Source organism: Pyrgilauda ruficollis, unplaced genomic scaffold (genome assembly GCF_017590135.1).
Source record: "Pyrgilauda ruficollis isolate IOZ18807 unplaced genomic scaffold, ASM1759013v1 scaffold23, whole genome shotgun sequence".
Lineage (NCBI taxonomy): Eukaryota > Metazoa > Chordata > Aves > Passeriformes > Passeridae > Pyrgilauda > Pyrgilauda ruficollis.
Window position 1 is genome coordinate 17,396,638 of NW_024522539.1, and position 23,791 is coordinate 17,420,428.

Here is a 23,791-nt window from a genome sequence, read left to right on the forward strand (position 1 = left end):
AGAACGTAAGAGCTTGAGTCCTTCCACTAAACCTGGATTCACAGCACCATCATATTCCAGAGTTTAGTGTCCATGGTGGTGAGACCTGGGAATTCAGTGAAGATTCTCTTCATGATCACCCAGACCTGGAGACTTCCTCCAATGAATTTGCTCAGAAGCACACGGATGGGTGTGGGCACTCCCAAGGGCACCAAACAAAATAACCTGAGGGATGAAATTGCACAGCCCCAGTGGGAACACTGAAAATGGAGTCAGGAACAGATGTCTGATATCCCAGTTATTAGTCTGGATCTCCCTAAACCACCAGGAACCTCGGGCTCTGGAAGGACGGGAGTGGTGTTCAGATGTTTAATGAGTGATTGAAGCTGAGCTTTGTAGCTCCCTAGCACAGAGACAAGAGATGATCTGAACATCAGGATTTCATTATGGACTCCAGCTGTGCTCCAGATATCGTGGAGGTTATTGTGGTCTTCTTAAAAGACAAAGAATTTGGTGATTGTCTCTTCTTCAGATCTGCTGGATGATGAAAGGGAGGTGAGGAGGGAAATGTTGAGGAACACGAGGGATGAGGTGAAGGGGCTGGAGCAGAATGTATTAGGATGCAATCAGAGAAAACCCTAAACTGAACCTCAAGGGAAAAAACTGACTGGAAGGGTCTTTGTCCCATCCCTGGCAGTGCCCAAGGCCAGGCTGGACAGGGCGTGGAGCAGCCTGGATAATGGAAGGTGTCCCTGCCCATGGCAGGAGGTGGAATGAGATGAGCTTTAAGGTCCCTTCTGACCCAAACCGCCTGGAATTCCATGATTCCATGACAAGCAGCATCACCTTGCTAAAGGAAAAGCAGGAGCCCACACATTTGGAGCATTGGGAATGGGGGCTGAATGGGGAGCACAGGAGGCTCCTGTGGGCAGCTGTGGCTGCACCTGGATCTGCCCAAGCCAGCACGTCCTGGCTGTGACTCAGTGCAGCCAAGGTGACCTGGCAAGCCTGGCAAAGTCCCCAAGGGAAGGCCAGCAGGGCTGTGCTGAGGGGTCAGCCCCACCCTCCCACGGGCAGGATGTCCTGCTCTCAGGAAGCAGCAGGATCTCTCCTGGCCATCCAGGGGAGCGGTGCCTGTGTCCCTGCTGCAGGAGCTGAACCCAGCACAGCTGGCTCCTAGTGCAGCCAGCAGGACCTGGGGAGGGCACAGCTTTGCTGTCCCACTCCCAGGAGGTTTCAAGGACTGGGACACTGCTGTCCTTGCAGGGTGACCTCGCAGACAGCCACCTGGGCTGCCACATTCCCAGGCTTCCACCCCGAGTCAGGCACCACCCGCCCTAATGGGGCTGTCCCAGGCTCTTCCCCCATTTGTTCCCGGCCCCGTGTCCCTGTCACTTCTCTGCTGCCAGTGCTGGCATCTGAAGCTGGCAGCTGCCTCCCATCCATCAGCACATCCCCTGCTCCGTGCCAACTGTCAATTAAGCTGGCACAGGGGTGCAGCCTTCCCACCTTCCTGGCTCCACAGAGCACGGAAGCAGCAGCCTCGGGCAAGGGGCTGGCTGTTGGCTGGGAGGCACAGCGAGCTCTGCACCAGCTGCAAACCAGGGCTGATGGCAGCAGCAAAAAGCCCCTGTGTGGGGTGCTGCTGTCCAGCCCTCCTGCTAAGGAAATGCCTTGGCTGGGGTAAAATATTCCCCAGCCCTTCAAGCTTGGGCTATCCCCTTCAATCACTGTGGAAATAGCTTCTCTCCACTTCCCAAACAGCAGAGGGAGTTCTGGGGTGCTATCCAACAGCTCACATCTCCCCCAGGAAGGAAGCAGCACAAGGGAACACAGGCAGGCAAATTTTGTTCTCCAAATGTCCAGAAAAATTGCTGGCTAATCAAAACAGGCACTGCTTCACTGATTGTAGCACCGGCTCCTCTCCCTTCCCAATCCCCCATTAGCTGATCAGGGTCAACTGCTGGGCTCTGCAGCTCTTCCCCTGTGCCTGCAGAGCCTGCAGAGGTGGGAAGGGAAGGCTGGAGGAGCAGCACCTCCTGGGGAACCGTTCCTCAGGCAAAGCCCTCCAGCGCTGCCACCCTGGGGAGCTCTCCCATGGGGTGTGCTGGCACCCAGGAGCAGGAGGCTGGGCAGGGCTGTGACCTGCTCAGGTGTGTACGGTCCCTGCTCTGTGATGTCACTGACAAAGGGACAGAGATCAGCCCGATTTTCCGCAGTGCTGGGGAAGCTCCAAGAGCAGCAGGGATCCCTGTGCCTGGCTGTGCAGCTGCACACAGGCTGGGAGCAGGGTCCAGTGAGCTCCCACTTCCAGCAGCAGATGGGAAGTGCTGCCAGCAGCTGCAGGTCCCCAGCCAGCACTCCGTGCAGCACGGCCAGGCTGAAGGCTGCAGATAAGGGGGGAGTGCTCTGAGATAAAGCTCCTTCCAAAGGCAGGGGCTCCTGGAGGAGTTTGCTGCGTGCTGTGGCTCAGGGAGGGGAGGAGGGAGAGGCTAAAGGCCAGAGGAACATGTTCCTGGCTCCACACCTCACCGCCTGCATTCCCAGCACTCCCCGCCAGCCAGGATGGAACTGAAGGGTTTTTTCCATCTTCCCAAAGTGGGCTGTGTTCTTCCTTCCCTGCCAGCTGCTCAAATGACCTTGAAGATGAAAAGGAGAGGGGCAAAAAATCTGTGTATGAGAAGAAGCATCCCCATGTGCTTGTACCTCATGTCCAGCAATGTTACTGCCATAGGACATGAGAGGAGATCCAGGGAGCACCCCTCAAATTCCCTGCAGTGTGGCTGCATTCTTCCCACCACATTCTGGGGTGAACTGCTGGATGGACAGCCCAAAAAACATGACAAATATCTGACAACAGGCCCTGAAGATCAAACAATCCCATGCCAGGACAGACAGGGGGATGCCACAGGCCTTGCCCAGCTCTCCCTCCTCCTGTCTCCTTTCACAGGAGCCCCTCCATCCTGCTGCCCTCCCCTCCTGCATCTCCTTCCCATTCCAGAGCTGGACTGAGGCTGCCTTATGCTCAACACAAAATACCAACGTGTCTTTCAAGTCTGGAGGGAAGAGAGCTGAAGTGGAAGTTCTTATCTGCCCTTCCCAGCAGCCTGAGGTGATTTGTCAGCTGAAGAGGCTCCTGGTGGGATGTCTGTGACTGCTGTCAGGGAACAGACCTGGGCAGGGAGCTTGGAGTGCAGAGGGACAAGGCTCACCCCCATTCCTGTGGAGCACTGGAGAAGCAATGACCACCCTGGATCATGGATTTTTCACTTGAATCATGAGTTTTTCTCCCCTCTCCAAAGGACAGCCCTTGTCACCCTTCCTGTGCATTCAAGAGCAGATGGGAAGGAGAGGAAGGTGCTGGCTCCACTTTGCACCTCCCGTGGATGCTCCAGCACAAGGCAGGGACACAGGGAGATCCAGGGAGGGGGAAGTGCTGGGCTCACATGACACCCAGAGCTCAGTTGTGCACTCATTTACTCCAAACCACCAGAGGAACATCCCCTCCAGCTGGGCACAGGGCCTGACAGAAGCCTCTGGACTTTGGCTACCCCAAGTTTGTGTAATTAACTGCACAATTCCAGCCTAATTCCCTGCAGCCTCAGCAAGAGACACACAGTTGGGATAAAGTGTGATTAGTGGCTGTTTGGGTGATGCACACTGGAGAGAAGGCTAATCAGCCCTATTCCAGGGACAGCCTCTCCAAACTGGGCTGCACTGAGCAAATCAAGAGGAATTAACACCCGGCACTTTGCTGGGTGAAAAAAATATATAAATGAAGAAAAAACAAACACAGCTGCTGCGTCTTAACTGCTCTCCGCCCTCTCCAGGGACTTGAGGAGAAGCAGGCCTGTCAGCTCCTTTAAGGGACATTATCCTCACAGTTTCTCTCCTGTGTTTACAAGGAGGCACTGCTGCTGCTTGTTGGAGTGCTTGTCAGTGCCAGCACAGAGAGAGGCTCTCCCGAAGTTCACCCTCTGGAGCTCCTCCACGCTGGAGCAGAGATCAGGTGATCCCAGGGGAGGGATCCAGCTGCTCCCTGCTCCCAGGCTCTGCTCTCTTCAGCCATTTTCAGCTCCTGACTCACCCCTTACCTCAGACCAGCCTCCTTCTGTCCAACACACACAGACCCCGAGTGTTTCTTGATGACCCATTCTGGCTGGATCCAAAGCTCTGAAACACACTCCCCAAATTTCTGCCTCTCTCCAAAGCCCCAGGAACTGAACACCCAGAGAAACCACGACCCCACCCTCCCTCTGCTCGTGTCCTCTCATGACCCCAAACCCACTGGATACATCCCAGACTGAGGGGGCTGAGATAAAGATGGGAATGTCCCACCCAGGGCTGGGCTCTGTTCCTACTGAGGAGGGTGAACAGTGTCCCCAGCCCTGGGAACAGGGCACCCAGCAGAGAGGTGTGTTGGTGGCATAGCTCTGCAGTGTGGCTCAGGGTGCCTGCTGGCTCCTGGGGGGGTGAATGAGCTGATACCTGTGAGGTGCCTTCCTTCCATGGCAGGGGACATGGTGGCACTCCAGGCCTGTGGCTCAGCCCACGCCCAGAAGGGAGCCAGGAGAATTCTGGTGTTTCTGTTTTCACATCACATCTCTCACTTTCTCTTTCCAGCTGTCACCAAAGGCAGAATGTTCCCCCTGACGAGGCCTTCCCTTCATTCCTGGCTTCTCCCTCATAAATACTGGATGAGCAAATGGCAGAGACACCATCAGCAGCAGCTCAGCAGGGACAGGACTCTGCACGTGTCACTGACGCTCCCTGTGTGTGCTGCCACCATGCCAGCATTGCCAGGGCTTGGACAGGGCCATGCTCATGAAAAGCAGGGCAGTTACTGCTCTCTCCAATCTCTTGCTGGGGAGATTCTGGACAAGCATTCCCCAGCTCTGGCAGCTGCTGCTCTGCAGGACTTCTGGCTTGGGAAGGGAAGGAGACACAGGGGAGGAGCAGGTACCAAAATACTCCTGCCCAGGTGGGAGCAGAGAGGATGAGAGGCATTGGCATAACAGAGAACAGGGGCCATGCACTCCTTGGAAAGAAAAACTGGGGGGAAGACCAGCACCATCAGAATCCTTCCCAGGTGAAGTGGTGCTTGGATGAAATTAATGAAAAAGTGCTTGTATTGAAGTTCTAAATGCATTTCCAAGTCCTTTTCCAAGAAGGAAAATGATTCCATGCATTGCAAAGAGATTTCAGAAATATCTTCCATTCTAATGTGACTCTGGGAATGTGGAAATTGCCTCACTCTTTCCTCTAGTCCTTGGAGTATTCCTGCTTAAGCAAAAGCGGGAGAGGGAGGAGTTACAGCAGAAAATGAAGCTTAAAAATATGCCTCCTTATGAGAAGCAAGAATAAAATGTCATCTCTTAGCCCTGAAAAAGTTACCACATTGATTTCTGCTTCATAAAAATGAGGTTAAGTTGAATGCATTAAGCTGGCAAACTGGATAATTGCATGTCCTGAAACTGTCTTCCAAACAGCTCTTTTCACAGCAGGGCTCAGAAAATAACTTCATCAATGAGGCTGCTGCCCATTAAACCCTCACACACCTCTCTGGGCCTGGCTCTTGTCCTTCCCAAGAAAGATTTCTCCTTCCTTCACCTCAGACTGCTGTTTTCTTCCATTGCCACATTTCTGGCAAGGAGAAAAGTGGGTCAAACCCAAAGCTGAGCTCAGGGCTGGGGGTTTCCAGCTCTGCACCCCACACACACACAGAGCCTGGAAGTGTGGCTGGCAGACTGGAGTGGAAGGAGAGCTGCTCAGAGGCAAAGCTTGGCCGCTGAGGGGTTTGGTGCCCTGTGGAACAGCATCCCTTCCCTTCCAGTGCGAGGGCAGCAGGAGCCCAGACCCTTCTGCAGGGCTGGCACTGCCCTGTGCTGTGGTTGTTGGGACAGTTGTAACAAACAGAAGAACACCCTGTATTTAAGAAGGCTTCTGTCTTTTTTTTTTTTTTTTAGCAGCATGCTGTCTTTTTATACACTCTCACAGGGTTTACACCTATTCACTGGCCACAAGAAATCAACATCATGTTCATTGGTGCAGGGTGGTCTCCACCACTGTTTTCCTCCAAAATCTAACTGCAGGCCCCTCGTTTATCTCTTCTTCTCTCCATTTCCACACCAATGGCCTTGGCAGAACTCCTTTCAGGGACAAAGGCAACTCTTATCAGCTTCTCTTCTTCAACTCACTCTGACTCACAGACCAGCTGTGAGTCCCTTCCACACTGAGCCCCAGCCCTGTGCTCACAGCACAGGAGGATGCTCTGAGGGGAGAGGAGCTGACTTCAATCTCTCCTGGCAGAAAGCAGCTCCCCACTGCCATGCTGCTCAAAATCCCCTTCTCCTCCACCAGCCAACTTGATTTTTGGCCACGGTGCTATGTGGGCCAAGCTCCTGCCTCACTGACACAACTCCCAGATCTGGCACGCTCCTCTCCAGCCCTGCCTTGCTGAACACAGCCAGGGAGAGGGAAATGCTGCTCTCTCTGGCTGTCTCATTAAAGTTTCCCACTTGATATGAATGCAATCAATAGTGCCTTCCTGGAAGAGGCTTTGAAGAGGAGCCATTAATTTGCACCCTCTTGCCAGGGCTAATGTGCCTTGGACAAACTGGTCTCCAAGTCTGGGCTGAGGCAGGCAGAACACGACTCTGAGGGACAAAGCCAGACTTGGCATTGGATCAGGAGCCCAAGTGGTGACAGGAATCTCTCTATGGAAGGTTCAGAAGCTGCCTCAGCTGTCCCCAGCACCAGCACTGTGTGTGTGTGCAGCAGAGATGATGTGCTGGCAGCAGGCTGTGTGGGCTGGGGGCACAGACATGCCCTGGGTGCTCAGTTCCTGCTCCAGGGAGGGTGCAGCCCTTCCAGAGGCCTTCACAGTGCTCTTCCATGGAGCACAGCCCTTCTGAGAGGAAATCTGTGCTCCCACACTAGCTGCTTCCTGAGCTCACAGCACTGGGATGTGATTTAGAAGCTCCCTTTAACTGGAATACAGGGTTGCCAGACCCCTGTCCCTGTTACAAACACAGCTTACAAAGCTGCTGCCCTCTGCTCAGCCCTGGAGGGCTGTGTCCAGCTCTGGGCTCCTCAGGACAAGAGGGACACGGAGCTCCAGAGGCTGCAGAGATGAGGAAGGGCCTGGAGCATGTCCCTGCTGAGGAGAGGCTGAGGGGGCTGGGGCTGTTCTGCCTGGAGAGGAGCCCCAGCTGAGAGGGGCCTCAGCCCTGGATGTTCCTGGGTGTCCCTGGATGTTCCTGGGTGTCCCTGGGTGTTCCTGGATGTTCCTGGATGTCCCTAGGTGTCCCTGGGTGTTCCTCGGTGCAGAGGGGGGCAGAGCAGGGCCCAGGCTCTGCTCCAGGCCCAACAATGGCACCAGAGCTACGGGCAGGGACTGAGCCCAGGAGCTGCCCATGCACAGGAGGCAGAGTTGCTGCCCTGGGCAGTGCCCAGCCCTGAGCAGAGCCCAGAGAGGCTGAGGCTCTCCTCCCTGGGGACATTCCAGAGTCCTCCAGACACAATCCTGTGGCTGGGTGGTGCCTTCCAGGCTGACCCACAGTGTGACTCTGGGGTAGGTGACAGCTCCCCAGCTGGCCCCTGTGTGCCAGCCCCAGGGCAGGCTGGGCCGGGCTCCTGCAGGGCTGCAGCTGGAACAAACCCCATCAGCAGAGCTCCATCAAACCTCGGGAAGTGACAGTGGCAGGAGGAGCCCTGGTGCCAGGCTGCAGCACGTCCCTGTTATTGTAACACAGCAGTGATAATGAAGCCTCTAAACAATGGCCCGAGGCAAATGCCAGGCAGCTGGCACGATGTGGGCATGGAGCTGAGGCAGCTGGTGCTGGCAGGGCACAGGGGATGAGAACTCCCTGAGAGACAGCAAACCTACAGGGGCCAGGGCCCCAGCTCTGCCAGGCATTAGGGACCACCAGGAGAGCAACCTGTGGCTTTAGGAATCCTGCACAGCCCCACCCAGCAGGAAAGGCCAGACTGAGGGAGCCTGTGACCCCTGACAGAGCCTGGGCACCCCTGGCACTGGGGACTGCCCTGCAGGAGGGAGGGTTTAACCCCACGGCTGCTGCCCAGGGCAGTGCCCAGCTGGATCTGTGACACGGGCACCTCTGCTGAGAACACAGCAGGGCAAACATCCCTGAGACAGCAAATGGCTTTCACTGCCTCAGCCTGGCTCTGAGCTCCTGCCCTACAGACACTGTGTGCCCAAATCCCAAACCCCAAACCAGATATCCTACAGACAGACACTGTGTGCCCTGATCCCAAACCCCAGAGCAGGAATCCTACAGACAGACACTGTGTGCCCTAATCCCAAACCCCAAACCAGATATCCTACAGACAGACACTCTGCCCTAATCCCAAACCCCAGAGCAGGAATCCTACAGACAGACACTCTGCCCTAATCCCAAACCCCAGAGCAGGAATCCTACAAACAGACACTGTGTGCCCTAATCCCAAACCCCAGAGCAGGAATCCTGCAGACAGACACTGTGTGCCCTAATCCCAAACCAGGTATCCTACAGACAGACACTCTGCCCTAACCCCTAACCCCAGAGCAGGCATTCCCTGCTCACACCCTGCTGTTGACACAAGACACATTAAGCACTGCCAGGAGGTGACTGTAGAAAAAAGAAAAGCTTTTCCCTTTTCATGGCAAGCTCCGTGGCTCCACAGCTATTCAAATATTTGCCTGGCTCCTTATAATTCATTAGAAGCCATTTTTGATGATATTCTCTTTGAAACTGTATTCTCAGTGCCCAGGTGGGGAGCTGAATTTCCATTAGAGCAGTAGAACTTCCTGCCAAAGACCAACTCCTCCAAAAGAACTTTTCTGGGTATCTTTCTCCTGGCACAGGGCAGGGGATGCAGCACTGGGGATGCCCAGGGGCAGGAGAGGGAAAATTCAGTGTACAGGAATAAAGAACATCCATGTCCTTGTGTTGCCTGCTCTCCCTCCACAGGGATGTTGGGCTGCACAAGTGACAACAGTTCCATGTGAGAGGCTGTGGTGCAATAATGAAAACCCTCTGACTGATATTCCAACAAGAGGGTTCTGCCATTTGTTTCAGGCCAGCTAGGATTTTCTCTGAGAGGAAAAGATGTCTCAAATTTGGGGTCACTTTGTGCAGTGAGAATGAAAATTCTGCTATCTTGCATTATAGTTTTAATAAGCTCCTGCAAGCACATTAAAGAGCAGTGCTTAATAAGGCTTCTGAAATGAGGTAATGCAAATTAGGGAAGAAGCCCAGCCCCCAGTCCCCCTCCTGGCCACACTGCCGGTGTTTGTTGAGTCTGATTTTACCCAAGCCTGGCCAGGGGTTTTGATGAGTTACTCTCCTGGGCCTGCCTTGCTGTTTAATGGGACAGAATTGCAAATTCTATTGATAAAGGATTTGCTCAGCCCCTTGGAGCTGCCTGTGCCACAGGACCCTGCTGTGCTGCCTGGGAACAGTCACTCTGCCCAGCTCCTCCCCTTTCCACTTACAGATCTGACCTCACATCCCATCCCATTCCCCTGAGTGGGAATCAGAAAACCAGAAACTTCCACAGACACTGAAGGGTTTCATCTGCAGCCTTGGGAGAAGCTTGGGTTGATGTAAAAATACAATACACAGACATAAAGCAGAAAAATCATAAATTTATGTTTCTATAGTTGTAAGTAGGAATATGCTTTAAATAAGTGAGAAACTAAACTGATAAATGGTGAAGGGTTTCTAATGTAGGGGTGTGGTTATATAGAATAAACTGACGTGAGAAATGGATTTGTAGGGAATTCTCACAGCCTGACAGAAGGCTCACACAGTGTGCATCTGTGTGCAAACCTTGAGATAAGAAATGCTGACTGAGAAATGCCATGGAATAGGACAGACATTGCTGAGAGAGAAATGGAAGCAGAAACAAGTTACAAAGGGTGGCCTTGCAAATAAGACTGGATACTTTGGAGAAACAGAATTATGAAAGATGCATTTTAGATTGGCTTTGAGGCATTTACAGCATGGTGTGACAAAAGCTGATAGGCCAAGAAACACTTATAATGTAATTAGGAAATATTTGGCTTCTGATTGTGATGGCATGAATTATAACATCTGTATTGTCTCACCATTCTCATGAGACTGAAAGTGGAATAAAAGTTTTTAAAACACTTCTGGGTTGGCCCATCTCTGGGTCAGAAAATAGCTTAATCCAACAAAGTGGTGCCCCATGTGAGGATCAAACTGACCTTCAGAGTTTAGAAGTTATAACAGAAGCAGATGGGTGCATGTGAGACAGAAACCTACTGGGTAAAAGTACCCACAGTGCAGTAGAAGTGAGTCAAGGTGATAGGTTAGAAAAGCAAAATAAACCTTGTGCCATCTATTCGTTGGGTTAGACAGTTCTGTATTGCCTTGTAACAAAGAATTTGTGACTGCTTTGAGCTGTGACCAGCTGCTTGCTCCTTTAAAATCTCACTGTCTCTGAGAGTGATGTTTATCTGAACAATAAATAGTTCTTAGCCCCAAAATAGTCCCATCCCTTCATTACTAGGGGTGACAATGATACCCCGGGCCTCTAGCCACATTATTGTAATTGCATTTAGGAAAGGCTACAGAAAGGTCAGGAGAAACAAAGGGAATTAGCAAACCAAAGGAGAATCACTTGGGAGCCATATTCTCCTAGCCTCTGGAAGCTCTTTCCTGGTCTTTCCACACAGGCTCTCCAGCTTTGGGTCTGTTTTCCAAACAGCTGAAGCTTCTGGAAAGTGGCATCATCTTTCAGATGGTCTGATCTGTGCCCAGTTGTTACTGGGAAGTTGTTACTGGGACCTGAGAGGATGCATTCCCTGCCTCCTAAAGCTTCTCTGTAATACAGAAACTCGAGGGAAGAAAAGGACAGCACTCAGGCACGTTTGCAAGGTTTCAATAAGATAATAGCCTGAAAATCATCAAATTGTCCTTTGCTTCAGGTTTCAGCTGCAAAAACCAAAAGATGTATTTTTCTTCCTGAAAAAAAATCTGAAAATTCCTCACTTATGACAGTATTATCATTGTGATATATATCAAATCCAGATAGCTCCTTTCCTTCCCATCACAGTCCCTCCCACAGAGTCTGCAATCAAAACATTTTGGTTATCTTGGCCTATGTACTATTTGGAAACAGATTTATAGGAGCAGGATTGTGCTGTTGTTCCAATGAATGTTCCTAAGTCAAAATAGTTTGATGTTAAATACAGATTACTGCACCCCAGCACCAACCACGGGGTAGATGCTGTGCATACAACAGGGATAGCTCAGAAAATTGAGGGGTTTTTGACTCCCAATCTGACCTGAGTGGTTCATCCTGACTGAATCCATGGCTTCCATGGTGTTTCTGCTGTTTTTCTGTCTGTAGGATGCTCATGTTTGGATCTGCTTTCCCTGGACACTCTCTCAGCTCAGCAGTGGGGAGATCCAACTCCCTAACCCTGGGACAGTGGGACAATGGGACAGCTGGCCCTGGGAACATGTGCTGCAGGCCCAGGAAACACTGACCAAGCTGGGTACCCCAAAGAAAGGCTGAGATAACAAGAGTTTCTCTGGGGGAGGACAAGGCGTGGCTGGAGCAGCCCTGTTTGCTCTGACCTGTGCTCCTGGCCTGGGGAACTCCAGGAAACACCACTGGGGCTGGTGATCCAGATGTGAGGCAAGCCAGACCCCAGCCGGGGTGAGTGCAGCTGCCTACACTGCAATCAAGCTCCCAAGTGCAGGGGAGACACGGCAGACACTTCAAAAAGACTCTATTTATATTCTGCCCTTCTGGTAAATTCATTCGTGGGACCACTCATGCAAAATGCATCATGCAAATGAAACTGCTACATTTGGAATTAAGCTGATTTTCGTACTCCAGTGAACACAAGTGCCTTAGATTGTTTTTCTTGCCTTTTGCCTTCCTTTTCTCTTCAGGTTGTTTGCCCAGCTGTATCCCCAGAGCACCTCTCAGGGACATGGGGAGGACGGCAGAGGCTGCTGGGACTTGCAGCCCCAGCTCTGGAGCCCACAGACTCCTGAGCAGCGCTGATGTGGAACTGATGAGTGCCTGGCTGCTTTACAGCACTGCAGCCCTGGAGAAGGCTGCTCCTGCCCACTGCAGCCTCGGAGATAAATTCATGCAGAGCATGGACAATTGCAGGGGAACGAAGGGAGAGGCTGCTGGCAGCTCGGGAAGGGCCCCTTATCCCTGCCCACAAGGAGCTGAGTGAGGAGGGCACTGTGTGTGAGTGAGGAGGGCACTCCACGGGAAGGGACTGCCCCAGCTCTGTGCCCTCACACAATGCCATGGTGATCCCTCTCTGGCCATACACCTCTGCCCTGCACTCGCTCCCCTAGGGCACACACAGAGGCCCAGCACACCCTGCTCACGTCTCCTTACAGCTGATCTGCTCAGAAGCAAAGAGCTAAAGAGACACTGCCAGCTGATGAGGCATGGAATAGGATGGGGGACCACAAGACCAGACCTGCAGCACCCCCTCCCCCAAGTCCTCCTCCTTCTTTAGCTGTGCACAGCTACCTCTTGCAAACCCAGAGTAAGCCTGGTCCTGCATTGCTCTGCCCAGATCAGCACTGATGGGTGCAGGGAGGAAAGATGAATGTGGCCTTTCAGACAGGGATCATCTGTAGGCGCTTCAGAGGAAGAGAGCTGCCAGCGTGGCTGCAGGGAGCACAACTCCCACGCAAGGATGAAGCAGCACTCCCCTCCCCTGACTCCCCTCTGCTTTGTGGCAGGCACTGCACCAGTGACAGGGGATCACCCCTTCCCCCTGCCTCCCTCCCTAGTGTGGAAGCTGGAGAAGCTCCCAGTGCCAAACTCTGTCCAGGAACTGCAGCCTGGGCCGAGCCCTGTTTGACACAGCTGGTGGTGTTTGCTGTTAGGGCTCTGCAGTGCACAGTCTGCATTGCAGTTCCAAACTGCAACCAGCACCATCCCTGCCCTGCCCTGCCAACACTGCCCCACCCTGGGGAGCCTGTGCCCCAGAGGGCACCCAGCAGTGCTGTGCCAGGGCCCAGGACAGCAGCACGGGAACAGCATCCCTGGAATGGCATTGGGAGACAGAAGCTAGGAATGGCTGCTTGGTCAAGCTACAATAAGTGAGAGAGGGAGAAACACTGATCTGCTTCTGTCTCGTCATTTTCAAAATAAATTCAGTACAAAACAGCAAATATACCTCAGTCAAGCACCTCCTGGAAGGAAAGTCAAGGAGCAGAGGGAAACAAGCAGGGAGCAGGACTGCTGTGGGTGCCTGTGAATCTGTGGATCTGTGTCCCAGAAGGACACTTGTGCTTTGTTCATCTCTCCGTGCACTCCTGCCTGCACCACAAAGTGAATGAATATAAATTATAAATCTCAGGGCTGGGGCTGCCTCTCCCCAGCATCTGTCCAGCACCTTGCCCATTGTCATCCCAGAGCTCAATGAGGCTCTGCTCTGCTCTAAGTGAAGCCCTCACAAATGGTAACACCACAAGGACGAAGCCTGAGATTTGTGAAGCATGCCCCAGTGCTCTCCCTGTGAGTGTGGGCTGCTTGGAGGAGGGAAGGGCTCAGCTCTATCATGAATTAGTGTTGTGACAGCTCGCTGCAATTGAGCCATGACTTGCATGGCTGCTTCTCCTTCACATTCCCAGGAGCATGCCCTGCATTAGATCATGCTCTGCAGCAGGCTCTGCTCCAAAGCACAACACAAAATATGGAGACAAAGATGAAATTGCCCTGACCAGCTTTCCTTGTCCTGAAAATATGCTCCTGACATGTGGAGAGAGATGCAGGGAGCTTTCTCTCTGCTTTGGAGAGCACGGAGACAGGAGAAAAACAACTGATTTTCAAGCTACTTGCAAGGTTGTGGCTTCACCCACATTATTCCTGACAACTCACCCTGCATCCTGGAATTCCCCCTGGGAGCAGCACAGGGTCCCGGGCTTGTGGGGATCTTGCTTTTCACCAGACCTTTGTCTGCAGATTGCTGCTCCTTCCTTTTTCCCTTAGCATAGTGTCAGAGAATATAGAAAGCAAGAGGGTTCTAACACATGCCCATGCTTATCTCTTCATTCAAGAGATAAGCACAGAGAAGCAGCAGATGGCAAACAGATGCCACAGGTTCTGCAAATCAGCTGTCTCCAGCCCTTTCCTCAGAGCTGCTCCTGGACCTTCGGGGGCTCTGAGAGGGCAAGCCCTCGCTGTCTGGCTGATTGCTCTGCTCACCAGCTACACAGTTCCTGCAAGGGGCCCACCTGTGCCCACCCTCCTGCAGCATCTCCACAGATGACGTGGATGCTGATCCCAGAGCCCACAGCACCAACAACCTGCAGAATTCCCTCAGGAACCCGCTCCAACAAAGCATCAGGCGCTGACACAAGGGGCAGGAAGGAGAAGGGGCATTGAAGGAAATGGGAGAGCAGAGCTGGCAGGCAGAGCCGGGGCTGTCTCACCTCCTCCCACTGGTGGATGTAGCGGATGAGGCGCGAGAGGCGCAGCAGGCGCAGCAGGCTGAGGATCTTGGTGAAGCGCACGATGCGCAGGGCCCGCGCCGTCTTGTACACCTCGGAGTCGATGCGCGTCTCCACGATCAGGAAGATGTAGTCCACGGGGATGGAGGAGATAAAATCCACCACAAACCAGCTCTTCAGGTACTTCATCTTGATCCTCTGCGGGTCCAGGATGATCTCGGTGTTGTCCTCCACCACGATGCCTGTCCGGAAGTTGAGGACAAGGTCGATGAGGAAGAATGTGTCCGAAACCACATTGAAGACAATCCACGGGGTGGTGTTTTCATCTTTGAAGAAAGTGATGCCCACAGGGATGATGATCAGGTTCCCTACCATCAGCAGCAGCATGGTCAGATCCCAGTAAAACCTGGACAGCAAGACAGAGACATGTGAGATCAGCCACAGAGCAGGAGGTCGGGGAGCCCAGGTCAGCTGCACTGATGAACTCATCCATCTCTGCTGTCAGTCATCCCCTGGGCTCTGCTGCTCCGCCTGAGCACGCACACTGCACAAGCTGCTAATTGACTAATTAATATCAGAGGAACCCTCCTGCTCTGCCTTCGAGGGCTCACAAAGGAGCTGAGCCAGGGCTGGGCATGCCTACTTGAACACCTTCCTGGGACCTAGGAGCTGCCTGGGGAGAGACTGAAAAACCTGTGGTTACTACAGGGACTGCTAGGTAAGGAGGGAAGGAGGACTGGGGAGGCCTCAGAGTCTGTGTGTCAATAAAGCCTTGTGGGGTTAAACCATCAGGCTGTGCTCCTGCTGTCTGATCCTTCTTTAGAAGCAGCCAGCACTGACAGTTCTGGGATCAGGATGGAACTGGAGCCTGTGCTCTCATCTCCAGCCCTCAGTTCAGATTCCTGCTGAGCTGGACTCCAGGAGTTTAGCCCACACTCTACAGGCTCCCGTGTTGTACAGAAACAATCAATAAGCTCAGAGTCACGTGCCTGGAGATACCCATTCCATTTCTAAGGACAGTAACACCAACATTTAACTCCTGTTCCGTGAAGCACAGTCTCCAGGAAGCTTATCTTCACTCCAGTGGTATCTCAGTGTTACCCAGTGGCCCTTAATGTAACACTCAGTTTTGCTTGGAAGGCACACAGTCTGAATAGAACCCCTAATTTATATGATTGGGATTTCTTAAAGATTTCCCACAGATGCAGGAGGACTGCAGAGTGAGGACTAAAACCCTTCCCAGTGTCAGAGCTTGCTGAGGTGCCTCGCTGCCCAGCACAGTGGTGCTCCAGTGCTCTCCTCATGTGTCACATGTAGATGCTGATGCACTGTGGGCTCACACTGCCAAGATTCCAGCAGCCCCACATTGTGCACTATGGGTCAGCTACTCTAATATCATTAGTTATTAATGCAATGATCACCCCTTTGTCACAGGAGATGAGCAATCCCTCAACAGCAGTGAGAGCACCAGTGTGACCCTGCACTGACACTGATTTATCAGAGGGAAGTGTTGGGCTGCTGAAGGACGTGCACATGCTGCTCCTCTCTCTAACCCTCTACAGCCAAAATCCCTGAAATGTTTCAGAGGAGCTGGACTTGCTTTAAAGGCCCTCAAGCTCTACCTTGGTTAGTGGCTGTTTGGCTGGAACCTGGGCCAGGCTGAGCTGCTGCAGAACAGGATTTTCAGAGCAAGGCAACTACATGGTTTGTTAAACTCTCAGCAGGGAAACCAAAAGGGCAGAATATACCTTAAAAGCCTTCTCTACCTAGAGCCTCTCTCCCTGGTAAGAACTTTAAAGCACCTAAAAGCATCTTTAAGATTCCAACCCTTGGCCTTGTACAGGCAGGGTCAGCAGCCAGCAGCACCCCAGCAATTCTCACAATCATTCAGCAGAGGCTGATGGGAACTGATTTTAGAATAAGCAAAGTTACTCACTAATGAGCTTCCTAAAAACGACCTCAGCTCTCTCCTGGCTCTCAAGGTACCAGCAATCCCCCCTCAGTCTGCAGGTACAGGGCTGCTGGCAGCACTCAGCAGTGGGATTTGTCCATCTGCCTCCAAGAGCAAGGCTGTGGCACCCGGCAATAGGCATTAATATAAATCCGTGTTGTGAGCTTCCTTAATAAGGGCCCGAGATGATGCTGCAGCTTTCCCAGGCAATTAATCTGGATAATCGCACAATAGCAGGAAGTCTGGAAGCAGTGTGTGCATTATTACTGAAAATAAATAACCTCCCAGCCATCCTTCATTTCCCTTAGGGAATACACAAGGAGATAGGCCCAAAGAAATGAGTTTTCCCAAGTTTCAAATTAATGGCGTGAGCCTGGCACGGCCAGGTTTGCAGTGCTGGGAAGGCAAGTGCCTTTCTTCTCATATCTTTGCATTTTTGTGCCTCTTTTTTAAGCTGGGTGGTGATTTTGGGGACAGGGCCAGCAGTGGCAGGATGGCTCCCAGCCCAAGGAAGGTGTTTTGCACACAACCAAGGCCAGTGAAACGCTTTCCCCTGACTGCAGCACCCCTGCTAGCCTAGCCTCTCCCTGCCCAGTGTGCTCAGCTGTCCTGCATCCTCACTTGCAGCAGTTCCTGAGTTCCTGCAGCTCTTCCCTCCCAGCCTGCTGCTCCTGAGCTGCCCTGGAGCAGCAGGGTGTGCAGTGTGGGCAGGGGAGTCAGGTGCTGAGCCCCACTGCCACGTGTCCCTCAGAGCACAGCTCTCCTCAGGGCTGCACTGCTGACTCCACATTATTGTCAGGGCCCCTCAGCTCTGACCTTTAAAGCCATCACTTCAAACCAGGGAAGGGAAACTTCTGTATCCAGTGATCCCTTTAATAAAGCTGTCAGGGAGAAGACAACCTTGGGGCTCTATGAAGGAGGCAGAAAAAGCTGGAGCACACCAAGAATTTGGCCTGCACACCAACTCCAGCACCTGCCTTTCCAACGAGAACTGCCTGGGAGTTAAAATTCCCGTTAAGATTTGCAGAGCTCCTGCACATTTTCATTTCTCCCACATAGGAAGCAGGATCTGTTCAGGGTGGCATCAGTGCATTTAGACTTAATTAGACTCTCTGGGCCCGCAACACCTCAGAGGTCTGATACCATCCAAGTGTCATTTTGCATTTGCTCCCAGGAACATCTTTCCCCTCCCTGTAAATTACTGGCCACAATGACTAACGGTGCATGTGATGTATGTAAGGGCAAGCACCAGCTATTAATAACCCATGTTTTCTGAATTTCTGTTGTTCCTTTCACCCAGGGATTCCACGGAGCTGACAGTGATGAAATTGGCTTCACTGCACCCAAGAGAGGCAGAGTTATTATCCCTGCCTTGCACACAGAGGAGCCACGTGGCAAAGTGAAGAGCATGGGGTTTGTCCACGGAAGGCTGAGGCCAAGCAAGGGCTAGAACCTGAATCTGATTTTTGAGTCTAAGCGGATCTGAAGCCATTCATATGGCTTGCAAAAGACCCTAACAGAGATGCATCTCTGGGATGTCTGATATCCTGTCTTCTTCTCACTTCTCTTCCTGTTTCCAAAAGCCTACATAAAAAATTAATAAATATGAATGTATTGTTTTATTACAGTTGACTCAGTGCAACTGAACAGCTCAGAGCACAGGGAACAGGCAGCACTATATAAACCAGATGTCTTGTTCAAACACCTTTGGTTTTTATACTCCATCCTACTCTCTGCACACTCCTTGGATCTGAAAATCACATTTTAACATGCACCACTACCTCAGATCTCTTAATTCCTAATACATTATTTAAACAGAACATATCTGAGAATTATTGTGGCACAGACACTTCAGGAATATGTGCTCCTTAAGCACTGCTGTGTCACTCAGCTGATGTGACAGCCTGTACACTCTGTAGGTATTGGTTTGTGGGTTTGGAATGCTGGACCATCTTTCTGCTCTGCCTAGAGCACACTGACAGCAGGCTGGGAATATTGCTTTTGGAAGTCATTTTTTACAATCAAATGAAATTTCCTTTTTCATTCCGTAGTGCAGTGTGGGCAATTCTAGAGCATGAGCTCAGGAGTGAGGAATTGGAGAGAAAGCAGTGAATCCCAGAGGTGAGAGGCTCAGCAGCATCACTGGGTCACAGCAGCACTGAAACTCTGTGCATTTGTGGCTTCTGAACTTCTGTTCTGGCTCCACAGTGCTTCCACAGCCCAGAGAAAATGGACTTGAGTGGCCTCACCTCCAAATTAACAAAGCTTTTTGGGGTTTTCAGCTCCTGCTGAAGGGCAGCCAGCTCTGGGCTGAAGCACGAACAGTAATGCATCTGCCTGGCAGCGCCAGGGGCCAGGAGATTCTCCCCAGCAGTGGAACTGAGCTCCCAGCCCGTGGCCAGCCCTGCTGACCTCCCAAGAACAGCTCTTTAATGAGCACAGCTTGTTCAAACCGAGCCCAAAGGCAAGCCCAGCTCAGTCCCAAGGCTCGGTGCTGACTCCAGAAACAGAGTGCCACCTACTGAGCCCCACCAGGAATCTCCATCCCCTGCCTGGTGGGGAGGAAATGCTCCCAAATCCCTTCTGAGCTGCTGGAAACCTGTGCTTCTCTGTGGAGCGGCGCTGCCTTTCCTGCCTCTGGGCTGCATGCTGATCAGGTGGCCTGGCAGGAAAGAGGTCGTGCTGCAGTTCCCAGCAATGCTCTGGGGCTGGAAACAGAAACCACCTTTTGGAAAGAGCATTAGGGGAGCTCAGGGTAGCTGGAGCCACAGTGGGAGCAAAGTTTACTCCAGGAACAGCCATTCACACAGACAAATGAACAGAGACAGCAAGAGAAAAAAAGCATGAGGAGATCCTTCCCTGCCTCTGGAAGCATCACTTCTCCCAGATAGGAGCAGGCTGCTTCTACTGGAGAGTTACAGACTTGCTCTGCCCTAGAGATAAAGGGAGGAACACGGTGATTCACTGCTCCTGAACACACTAAAGGACATTTAACCAGCTCTGAGTCCAGCAATTCCCTTGTGGGAGGAATTAATTTATTTGTAGAGAGTTTACTCAAAGACCTGTGCACTTGGAAACTTCTTTGCCATGAATACTCACCAGAAAAAGAGTCAAATGAGTTACAAAAATATTCTGAGTGCTGTGTAATGGGAAAGGACCCAGCTAAAGCGCTGCCTTTCCTGCCTCTGGACTGCATGCTGATCAGGTGCATGCTGATCAGGAAAGAGGTCGTGCTGCAGTTCCCAGCAATGCTCTGGGGCTGGAAACAGAAATCACCTTTTGGAGAGAGCATTAGGGGAGCTCAGGGTAGCTGGAGCCACAGTGGGAGCAAAGTTTACTCCAGGAACAGCCATTCACACAGACATATGAACAGAGACAGCAAGAGAAAAAAAGCATGAGGAGATCCTTCCCTGCCTCTGGAAGCATCACTTCTCCCAGATAGGAGCAGGCTGCTTCTACTGGAGAGTTACAGACTTGCTCTGCCCTAGAGATAAAGGGAGGAACATGGTGATTCACTGCTCCTGAACACACTAAAGGACATTTAACCAGCTCTGAGTCCAGCAATTCCCTTGTGGGAGGAATTAATTTATTTGTAGAGAGTTTACTCAAAGACCTGTGCACTTGGAAACTTCTTTGCCATGAATACTCACCAGAAAAAGAGTCAAATGAGTTACAAAAATATTCTGAGTGCTGTGTAATGGGAAAGGACCCAGCTAAAGGAAAAGACAAACAGTTTTAATTCCTTCTGACCGATCTATGCAAATACTCTGCCATCCTGACTAAAGCCCCTGGGAGCACTGCTAATTAACCATGCATTCTGACAGCACAGGACAGCCTGCTGGGTCCCAGCCTCCTCCAGATTTCCCTGGATGCCTCCTTCTCCTGGATGCCTGCTTCTCCTGGATGCCTCCTTCTCTTGGATGCCTCCTTCTCTTGGTTGCCTGCATCCCCTGGATCTCTGCATCACCTGGATGCCTGCTTCTCCTGGACCTCTGCTTCTCCTGGATCTCTGCATCTCCTGGACCTCTGCTTCTCCTGGACCTCTGCTTCTCCTGCAGCCCTGCTGGCTCCTGGCTGCTCCTGGACTCGGCGGCACCAAACCCAGGGCACTGCCAGGCACGGAAAGCCAAGAGTGGGGACCCAGCCGGCTGGGAAAGGGCTGCATCCACAGCACCTCCCCAGGGATGCTCCAGCACCTCTCAGGTGCCAGCAGGAGCTGGCAGGGAACGTCCCTTCCCTGGGTCACCCGGGGCTCAGCTGGCTGCAGGGTCAGTGGGATGGGACAGGACTCCCATGGAATTCAGTGCCCTGCCAGGAGCACAAGAGTGATGGGCTGGAATGTTGACACAAGGACGTGGGTGATGGGGAGGGATCCCAGCACAATGAGGTGTGGGCCCGGCAGCACTTTGCATCTGGATTCCTTAAAGCTCCTGTGCTGTCCCTGACAGAATTCCCATCCAATTCAGCTGGCAGTTTCACCCGAGGCAAGAGATTCTCCAAGGTCTGCACTTAGCCTTTGACTTAGATTATCTTCAATCTACATAATTGCTCACCTAATCTCCTCCGAGCAGTGCCCAATTCCAAACCCTGTTTCAAGTTTAGAACACATGCTCATATTATTACCTTAAAATATAATTACATGGATTTTGGTAAGTGGAAAATTAAGGAAGCTATTGCTTATGTAATACTTGGAGATGGCATTTGCAGTCCAAGCAAGGAAGTATTTTCATTGCTTCTCTATCATTAATTTTTAAATCTAACACTACATTATTAAACAATAATCAACACCCTACATTTTTCAAAGTAATGTCCAAACATTAATTAAATCCCAGCAGATATAATTAGGAAGGTATTATCATCCTATATTACAGATAGACTATGAGATACCAAAGATTAAAGAAACTCATTCAGAGGTAGAAGCACCACCCAGCAAATGTGGTTGTCTAGACTCAGGAGAGGTTTCCAGCCATGTTATAATCTATAATTTGATCAGTAGTAGCAAAGGGGAAATTTCTTCCCTTTTCTACTGTAAAAATATAAATATACACATTACTTAAGAGGTATTTTTATTCCAGCAGTAATAGCTGACAATTTGCAAACACCACGTTTGAGGCACTGATGGATTTAAGCAATTATAAGCGGGTACATTGTGAATGCTGCCCTTTCTTTAACTCACAAAACCCAGGGCACTCTGTCAGTCTGAGCTGCTGCCTCTGCTCTGCACCCACTGCTGCCAGGCTGCCTGCAGGGATGGAGACCTGGCTGACTGGGGGACCTGGATGCACAGGTGGCTCTGTGTGAGCCTCAGCAAACCCTGGAAGGCCAAGTGCTGGTGCTGGGCAAGCCCTGGGATCAACCCAGGCTGGGGATGAAGGGATTGAGAGCAGCCCTGGGACAAAGGGACCTGGGGGTGCTGGGGGTGAGAGCTGAAATGATCCAGCCCTGAATTTCCCCCCTCCCTGGGCTGATCCCAGCAGCAGGGGACGGGAGGATTCTGCCCCTCTGCCCCCTCAGGTGAGACCCCACCTGCAGAGCTGCCTCAGCCCTGGGGTCCCAGCACAGGGAGGACGTGGAGCTGCTGGAGAGAGCCCAGAGGAGGCCACGGAGAGGCTCTGAGGGTGGAGCCCCTCTGCTCTGGAGCCAGGCTGGGAGAGCTGGGGGTGCTCACCTGGAGAGGAGCAGGATCCAGGGAGAGCTCAGAGCCCCTGCCAGGGCCTGAAGGGGCTCCAGGAGAGCTGGAGAGGGACTGGGGACAAGGGATGGAGGGAGAGGACACAGGGAATGGCTTCCCACTGTCAGGGGACAGTGATGGATGGGATATTGGGAGAGAATTCCTCCCTGTGAGGGTGGGCAGGCCCTGGCACAGGGTGCCCAGAGCAGCTGCGGCTGCCCCTGGATCCCTGGAAGTGCCCAAGGCCAGGCTGGACAGGACTTGGAGCAACCTGGGCTAGTGGAAGGTGTCCCTGCCATGGCAGGGGGTGGCACTGGATGACCTTTAAGGTCCCTTCCAGCCCAAGCCATTCTATGGATCCATGTGACAGCGAATTTTCCTGGAGAATTCTGAAGGACTGAGGACCAGGAAAGCAGAGCTGATGTCAAAGGCAATCCACCAAGCAATGGGTTTGTCTGAATGAGGGAACAGCTCAGTGCTCAGGGTGCTTTCACCAACTATTCCCTCAGGAGAGATGGCTTCCCCTTGTGGGAGCTCTGCAGGGAGGGAGAACAGCCACATGTGGGACACTCAGCACTGCCAGAGGAGCCCCCAGCAGCTGCTGCTGACTGTCCTTCACAGAAACTCCAGTCACTGAGACACAGACACTTCCCTGGCCTCCATCTCAGTTTGAAAGAGGCTTTATGAATCAGCCAAGACAGACAGTCCTGACCTTCAGCGACTTTGCTGGAACATCTTCCTTGTGTTTCCTGCCTCAGAAAACCCCTCACTCTGCATTATCTTTGTGCTCAAGTGCACCAGTCACCAACCACACCCACATGAAGTGGTGTTCAAGCATGTGAAAAGGCAGTGGAAGGGATGCTGCCACCCCTGCTCAGAGGTGTGCTCACTTCCAGCTGGGTGGGAAGTGAGGATGGGATTGAAGTGCCATGGCCAGGACAGCAGCATCCCAGCTGTGAGGTGGATCCTCTGAGGGTGAGTGAACTCACATCCTAAGCTCAGTTTCAAGGATTGAGCAAATCATGTTTGCAGAAAGGCTCCTGGAGGCTGGAGTGCTGCTGCCTGCCTTGCATCTGTCCTGGGATAATGAGGGTCCATCCAATCTGTGAGGTCCTAACCCTGCAAGGGGCTCCACAGCACCTGGATAAGCATTTCCCAGGATTTATGTTCAATTTGATGAACACCTGCACCCAGTCCTGGCTCTGCAGGACCACCCAGAACCAAGGTGCTCCTGCACTTTCATTCCCAGTCACTCTGAACCATACCCATGGCACAAGGCTCAGCAAAGTCCCCAGGGATTTGGCCCCATGGAACCAATGCCCACTGTCCTCAGGTCCCGCTGCCTTCCTGCCTGCAGACCCAGCTAACAAATTAAAGCCTATCTTAAATCTATACTTAGAACCCAATCTTCCCAGAAAAGTAAAAATAAACAAGATTTCATTTCTCTCCCAGAACCAGAGATAGCCACAAGAGACTCGGTTTGTTCCGGCTCTAAATTTGGAGCACGGAGGCCAACAGAGCACACATCCCATTTCCGACTAAAGCAGCATTATTAATATTTTCTCACTTGCTTGGACACAGCTATTAATATCTCATGGAGAATTCCCCTGCAACGAGCTGCAGAAGCAGAGAAATTTCTATGGTACTACTCCTAGGAAAGCTTATCCCCTCTCTGTGTGAAGGCCCAAAGGAGCAGCATTTACACACTGAACCCAGACAATTTAT

General features: G+C 52.0%; 1 protein-coding gene across 1 annotated transcript in view; it reads right to left on the reverse strand.

The window, feature by feature from the left end:
* The window catches only part of HCN4 (hyperpolarization activated cyclic nucleotide gated potassium channel 4), a 95,686-nt gene that overhangs the window by 51,897 nt on the left and 19,998 nt on the right, over positions 1-23,791 (reverse strand). The window contains exon 2 of the mRNA XM_041469340.1: positions 14,427-14,850. Coding sequence (XP_041325274.1) covers positions 14,427-14,850 — 424 coding nt within the window. The remainder of the gene's footprint in view (positions 1-14,426; positions 14,851-23,791) is intronic.